This window comes from Bufo gargarizans, chromosome 2, assembly GCF_014858855.1.
Source record: "Bufo gargarizans isolate SCDJY-AF-19 chromosome 2, ASM1485885v1, whole genome shotgun sequence".
In the NCBI taxonomy this organism is placed as follows: Eukaryota; Metazoa; Chordata; class Amphibia; order Anura; family Bufonidae; genus Bufo; species Bufo gargarizans.
In genome coordinates, this window is record NC_058081.1 from 379,047,072 (window position 1) to 379,057,478 (window position 10,407).

At 47.7% G+C, this 10,407-nt stretch overlaps 1 protein-coding gene across 1 annotated transcript; it reads right to left on the reverse strand.

Moving 5' to 3' along the window:
- Positions 1 to 2,188: 2,188 nt before the first annotated feature.
- On the reverse strand, positions 2,189 to 10,051 carry LOC122925916 (cornifelin homolog A-like). The gene is made up of 3 exons (XM_044277259.1): positions 9,934 to 10,051; positions 3,379 to 3,536; positions 2,189 to 2,341 (listed from the first exon to the last, which is right to left on the reverse strand). The coding sequence occupies exons 1-3, from the start codon at positions 10,049 to 10,051 to the stop codon at positions 2,189 to 2,191; spliced, it is 429 nt and encodes a 142-aa protein (XP_044133194.1).
- Between the last annotated feature and the right edge of the window lie 356 nt (positions 10,052 to 10,407).

Sequence of the window (10,407 nt, forward strand, 5' to 3'; positions counted from 1 at the left end):
TATAGATAAGATTACGGTATATACAGTGTCTTTATAAAGCCAGACGCCGGCCCCCAGCCCCTCCTCCCTCTCAGCTGATGCACCCGCCGTGCGGCATATCATTGACAGTTCGGCAAAATACAGCATTCGCCCCATAAGACGCACTGCTATTCCCCCCCCACACTTTTGGGGGGGGGGGGGAAGTGCGTCTTATAGGGCGAAAAATACAGTACACATGATGACATTAAATTAACCATAGAAGATAGTGGTGAGGTGTGAAAGGTGGTAATGTTTTTCTGGGGCGTTACACATGGTAGCTACGCTCCTGCTCATAGGGAAGGGCAGTAATAGTGGAAGATGGTGGAAGAGATAAAAAAAAGATGATGGGCTAAAGATAGGAGAGCAAATCCAAGAATCATGGAGAAGCCGGAACAGACCCGAGAATGGACGACGGAGGAACCCAAGGTGTATGGCGGAATTCCCAGCCGGTGGTAGACGTATCTAGAACGTAACGTGTCCATCACCATCTTATCTTTGTTGGTTTGGTCTTGGGTCGTCATTGGACAGGCTGAGATTTTGGAGACTGAACTCCTGCAGATCATGGAATCAAATCACACTGAGAAAACCACCTCACTTTATTTATACAGGAAGATCCCACATGGATGTATATATATATGTATATAGTGCAGTCCTACAGCTCTACATATGGGGGGTACATCCTACAGCTCTACATATGGGGGTGCATCCTACAGCTCTACATATGGGGTACATCCTACAGCTCTACATATGGGGGGTACATCCTACAGCTCTACATATGGGGGTACATCCTACAGCTCTACATATGGGAGTACATCCTACAGCTCTACATATGGAGGGTACATCCTACAGCTCTACATATGGGGGGTACATCCTACGGCTCTACATATGGGGGTGCATCCTACAGCTCTACATATGGGGTACATCCTACAGCTCTACATATGGGGGGTACATCCTACAGCTCTACATATGGGGGTACATCCTACAGCTCTACATATGGGGGAACATCCTACAGCTCTACATATGGGGGTACATCCTACAGCTCTACATATGGGGGAACATCCTACAGCTCTACATATGGGGGGTACATCCTACAGATCTACATTTGGGGGTACATCCTACAGCTCTACATATGGGGGTACATCCTACAGCTGTACATATGGGGGGTACATCCTACAGCTCTACATATGGAGGGTACATCCTACAGCTCTACATATGGGGGGTACATCCTACAGCTCTACATATGGGGGGTACATCCTACAGCTCTACATATGGGGGTACATCCTACAGCTCTACATATAGGGGGTACATCCTACAGCTCTACATATGGGGGTACATCCTACAGCTCTACATATGGAGGGTACACCCTACAGCTCTACATATGGGGGGTACATCCTACAGCTCTACATATGGGGGGTACATCCTACAGCTCTACATATGGGGGGTACATCCTACAGCTCTACATATGGGGGGTACATCCTACAGCTCTACATATGGAGGGTACATCCTACAGCTCTACATATGGGGGGTACATCCTACAGCTCTACATATGGAGGGTACATCCTACAGCTCTACATATGGGGGGTACATCCTACAGCTCTACATATGGAGGGTACATCCTACAGCTCTACATATGGGGGGTACATCCTACAGCTCTACATATGGGGGTACATCCTACAGCTCTACATATGGGGGGTATATCCTACAGCTCTACATATGGAGGGTACATCCTACAGCTCTACATATGGGGGGTACATCCTACAGCTCTACATATGGAGGGTACATCCTACAGCTCTACATATGGGGGGTCCATCCTACAGCTCTACATATGGAGGGTACATCCTACAGCTCTACATATGGGGAGTACATCCTACAGCTCTACATATGGGGGGTACATCCTACAGCTCTACATATGGGGGGTACATCCTACAGCTCCACATATGGGGGGTACATCCTACAGCTCTACATATGGGGGTACATCCTACAGCTCTACATATGGGGGTACATCCTACAGCTCTACATATGGGGGGTACATCCTACAGCTCTACATATGGAAGGTACATCCTACAGCTCTACATATGGGGGTACATCCTACAGCTCTACATATGGGGGTACATCCTACAGCTCTACATATGGGGGTACATCCTACAGCTGTACATATGGGGGGTACATCCTACGGCTTGTTCGTGTACATCGCGGAGACAGGCGTGGTGTAGGCTGTCATAAAGGTGATCGGCTTCTTGCGTGTCTTGATCTCACGAGCCATCTGGCACCAGGAGCAGGACAAGCACCAGCAGACCGTGCAGCAGTCAGAGAAGATGGAGCCCTGTGTGGAGAGGAGAAGTCACTGGTCACCCTGCGTCCAGTAGATTACAGTACACACTGCCTTCAGACCAGACAGGCCGGGTGGTGGCGGCCACTGGGTACTGAAGGGTCACCTGACTTAAAGGGGTCCTCTCACTTCAGAGAGGGCATTTATCCTGCAGATGCAGTTAATACCAGGCAGCTACTAGTGCATTGGGATTCTCCATGTTGCCTCCGTTGCTGGCTGGATTCATTTTTCCATCACATTATACACTGCTCGTTTCCATGGTTACGACTAGAGATGAGCAAATTTCATATTTTGAAATTCGTTCACGCTTCGTTTACTGGTAAAAGGTGAATTGCGTTATTCATTCCGTCATAATAGAAGTCTACGGGCTGCAAAACAGATCCGTCCTGTTTCCGCTATGCTGGAGTCCTCTAAAGGTATACCATTATACATTCTGGTCCGTGGTAACGGAATCCATAGCGCAATTCACCTTCTACCAGTAAACGAATTTCATAACATCTCTAGTTACGACCACCCTGCAATCCATCAGTGGTGGACGTGCTTGCACAATTTAGAATAAAGAGCCGTCCTATGTGCGCTCCCGCGGTCCGGGCCACCAGAATGTTCCCTATATTGTGCAAGCACGACCACCACTGATGGATTACAGGGTGGTCGTAACCATGGAAACGAGCAGTGTTAAGGGCTCATTCAGATGTCCGTATGATTGGGCGCACATCCGTTCAACAATTTTGCAGAAGGGGATCGGATCCATTCAATGTTTCAATGGGGGCACTAAAGATTTCGGGGCCCCGCAAGGAAGATAGAGCGAGTCCGCAGACAAGAATAGTCATCTCCGTCATAGTGCCGGCCGTGTGCGCTCCGCAAAACGCCACGACCGTCTGAATGAGCCCTTAATGTGATGAATCCAGCCAGCGAAGGAGGCAATATGGAGAATCACAAGACATTAGGAAGGGCCTGGTGTTACCGCCTGCTGAGGGGAGAGGACCCCTTTAATGGTCACAAACTCCCAACCAGGACACGCGGATACATACCGGGATCTTATGGCGCTCTCGGACGGCCGTCCTCATTGCGAGGGAGATAATGGGGAAGTCACTGCTCATGTGCTCGAGGAGCGGGAGGCACAGGCACTCCCCGAAATCATTCACCGTGGAACACTGGAAGCAGGGGAAGCACCAGAACGCTAAGCAGCCTGAAAACAGGAGGATGACAGGGGTTATACTACATCTACAACACCACCATCAGCCAGTCACCTGCACAGTCTGCTAAAAACAAGGGGCGGAGCTGTGACAACCTCTCAGACAGGATATACAGGCAGGTTGTCAGCAGTAATAGATGTTCCTGTAGTATAAGGTGTGTGATCTCATGTCTGATCACATGTCATTATATCAGTGATGTCATCAGCAGGGGGCGGGGCTGTGACAACCTCTCAGACAGGATATACAGGCAGGTTGTCAGCAGTAATAGATGTTCCTGTAGTATAAGGTGTGTGATCTCATGTCTGATCACATGTCATTATATCAGTGATGTCATCAGCAGGGGGCGGGGCTGTGACTACCTCTCAGACAGGATATACAGGCAGGTTGTCAGCAGTAATAGATGTTCCTGTAGTATAAGGTGTGGATCTCATGTCTGATCACATGTCATTATATCAGTGATGTCATCAGCAGGGGGCGGGGCTGTGACTACCTCTCAGACAGGATATACAGGCAGGTTGTCAGCAGTAATAGATGTTCCTGTAGTATAAGGTGTGTGATCTCATGTCTGATCACATGTCATTATATCAGTGATGTCATCAGCAGGGGGCGGGGCTGTGACTACCCCTCAGACAGGATATACAGGCAGGTTGTCAGCAGTAATAGATGTTCCTGTAGTATAAGGTGTGTGACCTCATGTCATTATATCAGTGATGTCATCAGCAGTGGGCGGGGCTGTGACAACCCCTCAGACAGGATGTACAGGCAGGTTGTCAGCAGTAATAGATGTTCCTGTAGTATAAGGTGTGTGATCTCATGTCATTATATCAGTGATGTCATCAGCAGTGGGCGGGGCTGTGACTACCTCTCAGACAGGATATACAGGCAGGTTGTCAGCAGTAATAGATGTTCCTGTAGTATAAGGTGTGTGACCTCATGTCTGATCACATGTCAGTATATCAGTGATGTCATCAGCAGGGGGCGGGGCTGTGACTACCTCTTAGACAGGATATACAGGCAGGTTGTCAGCAGTAATAGATGTTCCTGTAGTATAAGGTGTGATCTCATGTCTGATCACATGTCATTATATCAGTGATGTCATCAGCGGGGGGCGGGGCTGTGACTACCTCTCAGACAGGATATACAGGCAGGTTGTCAGCAGTAATAGATGTTCCTGTAGTATAAGGTGTGGATCTCATGTCTGATCACATGTCATTATATCAGTGATGTCATCAGCAGGGGGCGGGGCTGTGACTACCTCTCAGACAGGATATACAGGCAGGTTGTCAGCAGTAATAGATGTTCCTGTAGTATAAGGGGTGTGTCTCATGTCTGATCACATGTCATTATATCAGTGATGTCATCAGCAGGGGGCGGGGCTGTGACTACCTCTCAGACAGGATATACAGGCAGGTTGTCAGCAGTAATAGATGTTCCTGTAGTATAAGGTGTGTGATCTCATGTCTGATCACATGTCATTATATCAGTGATGTCATCAGCAGGGGGCGGGGCTGTGACTACCTCTCAGACAGGATATACAGGCAGGTTGTCAGCAGTAATAGATGTTCCTGTAGTATAAGGTGTGGATCTCATGTCTGATCACATGTCATTATATCAGTGATGTTATCAGCAGGGGGCGGGGCTGTGACTACCTCTCAGACAGGATATACAGGCAGGTTGTCAGCAGTAATAGATGTTCCTGTAGTATAAGGTGTGTGATCTCATGTCTGATCACATGTCATTATATCAGTGATGTCATCAGCAGGGGGCGGGGCTGTGACTACCTCTCAGACAGGATATACAGGCAGGTTGTCAGCAGTAATAGATGTTCCTGTAGTATAAGGTGTGATCTCATGTCTGATCACATGTCATTATATCAGTGATGTCACCAGCAGGGGGCGGGGCTGTGACTACCTCTCAGACAGGATATACAGGCAGGTTGTCAGCAGTAATAGATGTTCCTGTAGTATAAGGTGTGGATCTCATGTCTGATCACATGTCATTATATCAGTGATGTCATCAGCAGGGGGCGGGGCTGTGACTACCTCTCAGACAGGATATACAGGCAGGTTGTCAGCAGTAATAGATGTTCCTGTAGTATAAGGGGTGTGACCTCATGTCTGATCACATGTCATTATATCAGTGATGTCATCAGCAGGGGGCGGGGCTGTGACTACCTCTCAGACAGGATATACAGGCAGGTTGTCAGCAGTAATAGATGTTCCTGTAGTATAAGGGGTGTGACCTCATGTCTGATCACATGTCAGTATATCAGTGATGTCATCAGCAGGGGGCGGGGCTGTGACAACCCCTCAGACAGGATACACAGGCAGGTTGTCAGCAGTAATAGATGTTCCTGTAGTATAAGGTGTGTGATCTCATGTCTGATCACATGTCATTATATCAGTGATGTCATCAGCAGGGGGCGGGGCTGTGACTACCTCTCAGACAGGATGTACAGGCAGGTTGTCAGCAGTAATAGATGTTCCTGTAGTATAAGGTGTGTGATCTCATGTCATTATATCAGTGATGTCATCAGCAGTGGGCGGGGCTGTGACTACCTCTCAGACAGGATATACAGGCAGGTTGTCAGCAGTAATAGATGTTCCTGTAGTATAAGGTGTGTGACCTCATGTCTGATCACATGTCAGTATATCAGTGATGTCATCAGCAGGGGGCGGGGCTGTGACTACCTCTTAGACAGGATATACAGGCAGGTTGTCAGCAGTAATAGATGTTCCTGTAGTATAAGGTGTGATCTCATGTCTGATCACATGTCATTATATCAGTGATGTCATCAGCAGGGGGCGGGGCTGTGACTACCTCTCAGACAGGATATACAGGCAGGTTGTCAGCAGTAATAGATGTTCCTGTAGTATAAGGTGTGGATCTCATGTCTGATCACATGTCATTATATCAGTGATGTCATCAGCAGGGGGCGGGGCTGTGACTACCTCTCAGACAGGATATACAGGCAGGTTGTCAGCAGTAATAGATGTTCCTGTAGTATAAGGGGTGTGTCTCATGTCTGATCACATGTCATTATATCAGTGATGTCATCAGCAGGGGGCGGGGCTGTGACTACCTCTCAGACAGGATATACAGGCAGGTTGTCAGCAGTAATAGATGTTCCTGTAGTATAAGGTGTGTGATCTCATGTCTGATCACATGTCATTATATCAGTGATGTCATCAGCAGGGGGCGGGGCTGTGACTACCTCTCAGACAGGATATACAGGCAGGTTGTCAGCAGTAATAGATGTTCCTGTAGTATAAGGTGTGGATCTCATGTCTGATCACATGTCATTATATCAGTGATGTTATCAGCAGGGGGCGGGGCTGTGACTACCTCTCAGACAGGATATACAGGCAGGTTGTCAGCAGTAATAGATGTTCCTGTAGTATAAGGTGTGTGATCTCATGTCTGATCACATGTCATTATATCAGTGATGTCATCAGCAGGGGGCGGGGCTGTGACTACCTCTCAGACAGGATATACAGGCAGGTTGTCAGCAGTAATAGATGTTCCTGTAGTATAAGGTGTGGATCTCATGTCTGATCACATGTCATTATATCAGTGATGTTATCAGCAGGGGGCGGGGCTGTGACTACCTCTCAGACAGGATATACAGGCAGGTTGTCAGCAGTAATAGATGTTCCTGTAGTATAAGGTGTGTGATCTCATGTCTGATCACATGTCATTATATCAGTGATGTCATCAGCAGGGGGCGGGGCTGTGACTACCTCTCAGACAGGATATACAGGCAGGTTGTCAGCAGTAATAGATGTTCCTGTAGTATAAGGTGTGATCTCATGTCTGATCACATGTCATTATATCAGTGATGTCATCAGCAGGGGGCGGGGCTGTGACTACCTCTCAGACAGGATATACAGGCAGGTTGTCAGCAGTAATAGATGTTCCTGTAGTATAAGGTGTGTGATCTCATGTCTGATCACATGTCATTATATCAGTGATGTCATCAGCAGGGGGCGGGGCTGTGACTACCTCTCAGACAGGATATACAGGCAGGTTGTCAGCAGTAATAGATGTTCCTGTAGTATAAGGTGTGGATCTCATGTCTGATCACATGTCATTATATCAGTGATGTCATCAGCAGGGGGCGGGGCTGTGACTACCTCTCAGACAGGATATACAGGCAGGTTGTCAGCAGTAATAGATGTTCCTGTAGTATAAGGGGTGTGACCTCATGTCTGATCACATGTCATTATATCAGTGATGTCATCAGCAGGGGGCGGGGCTGTGACTACCTCTCAGACAGGATATACAGGCAGGTTGTCAGCAGTAATAGATGTTCCTGTAGTATAAGGGGTGTGACCTCATGTCTGATCACATGTCAGTATATCAGTGATGTCATCAGCAGGGGGCGGGGCTGTGACAACCCCTCAGACAGGATACACAGGCAGGTTGTCAGCAGTAATAGATGTTCCTGTAGTATAAGGTGTGTGATCTCATGTCTGATCACATGACATTATATCAGTGATGTCATCAGCAGGGGGCGGGGCTGTGACTACCTCTCAGACAGGATATACAGGCAGGTAGTCAGCAGTAATAGATGTTCCTGTAGTATAAAGTGTGTGATCTCATGTCTGATCACATGTCATTATATCAGTGATGTCATCAGCAGGGGGCGGGGCTGTGACTACCTCTCAGACAGGATATACAGGCAGGTTGTCAGCAGTAATAGATGTTCCTGTAGTATAAGGTGTGTGACCTCATGTCTGATCACATGTCAGTATATCAATGATGTCATCAGCAGGGGGCGGGGCTGTGACTACCTCTCAGACAGGATATACAGGCAGGTTGTCAGCAGTAATAGATGTTCCTGTAGTATAAGGTGTGTGACCTCATGTCTGATCACATGTCAGTATATCAATGATGTCATCAGCAGGGGGCGGGGCTGTGACTACCTCTCAGACAGGATATACAGGCAGGTTGTCAGCAGTAATAGATGTTCCTGTCGTATAAGGTGTGTGATCTCATGTCTGATCACATGTCAGTATATCAGTGATGTCATCAGCAGGGGGCGGGGCTGTGACTACCTCTCAGACAGGATATACAGGCAGGTTGTCAGCAGTAATAGATGTTCCTGTAGTATAAGGTGTGTGATCTCATGTCTGATCACATGTCATTATATCAGTGATGTCATCAGCAGGGGGCGGGGCTGTGACTACCTCTCAGACAGGATATACAGGCAGGTTGTCAGCAGTAATAGATGTTCCTGTAGTATAAGGTGTGTGACCTCATGTCTGATCACATGTCATTATATCAGTGATGTCATCAGCAGGGGGCGGGGCTGTGACTACCTCTCAGACAGGATATACAGGCAGGTTGTCAGCAGTAATAGATGTTCCTGTAGTATAAGGTGTGTGATCTCATGTCTGATCACATGTCATTATATCAGTGATGTCATCAGCAGGGGGCGGGGCTGTGACTACCTCTCAGACAGGATATACAGGCAGGTTGTCAGCAGTAATAGATGTTCCTGTAGTATAAGGTGTGGATCTCATGTCTGATCACATGTCATTATATCAGTGATGTCATCAGCAGGGGGCGGGGCTGTGACTACCTCTCAGACAGGATATACAGGCAGGTTGTCAGCAGTAATAGATGTTCCTGTAGTATAAGGTGTGGATCTCATGTCTGATCACATGTCATTATATCAGTGATGTCATCAGCAGGGGGCGGGGCTGTGACTACCTCTCAGACAGGATATACAGGCAGGTTGTCAGCAGTAATAGATGTTCCTGTAGTATAAGGTGTGTGATCTCATGTCTGATCACATGTCATTATATCAGTGATGTCATCAGCAGGGGGCGGGGCTGTGACTACCTCTCAGACAGGATATACAGGCAGGTTGTCAGCAGTAATAGATGTTCCTGTAGTATAAGGGGTGGATCTCATGTCATTATATCAGTGATGTCATCAGCAGGGGGCGTGGCTGTGACTACCTCTCAGACAGGATATACAGGCAGGTTGTCAGCAGTAATAGATGTTCCTGTAGTATAAGGTGTGGATCTCATGTCTGATCACATGTCATTATATTAGTGATGTCATCAGCAGGGGGCGGGGCTGTGACTACCTCTCAGACAGGATATACAGGCAGGTTGTCAGCAGTAATAGATGTTCCTGTAGTATAAGGGGTGGATCTCATGTCTGATCACATGTCATTATATTAGTGATGTCATCAGCAGGGGGCGGGGCTGTGACTACCTCTCAGACACGATATACAAGCAGTAATAGATGTTCCTGTATGAGGGGTGTGGACCTCATGTCTGATTGTCACGTCTGGCACAGGTAATATCATAGCTTATGATGCTGTATGGGGGAGGGGTATACACTGTGTCTGACGTTCCCCTTTAAGCCATCACTTACATATCCCCATGTCATCACAGCAGTCACAGATTCCTGAGCTCCAGTCATTTGTGGACATGTGAGTGACTGTTGTCACCATATGTGGTACCGGCGCTGGCTGGATGGACACGCTCTGCATGGTCTGTAAAGATAGAATATATATGTATGAGGCGGGAGCTCAGTGCTGCCCCCTGTCAGCAAACACCAGCGTCTAGAAAAGTAAGTGCCCCCTCCCACATCCCGGTAAAGTATGTACATTCTTCTGGCATGTGTACCATTATTTCCCCCTCACAAAATTCACAGATCCACCAATTCCTGTTGTGAAATAAACTAGAGATGGGATGATGAGAACCTTGGAACCTTATTTTTGGTTTACTGTCTATTGGTGAGATGTGCGGTCTCTCCTGGATCCACAAGATCAGTCCTTCCACATTCAAGAAGATCCTCTACAGGTGGGAAAGACTCCAGATCAAGCTGTCCTAGGAAGGTCAACTG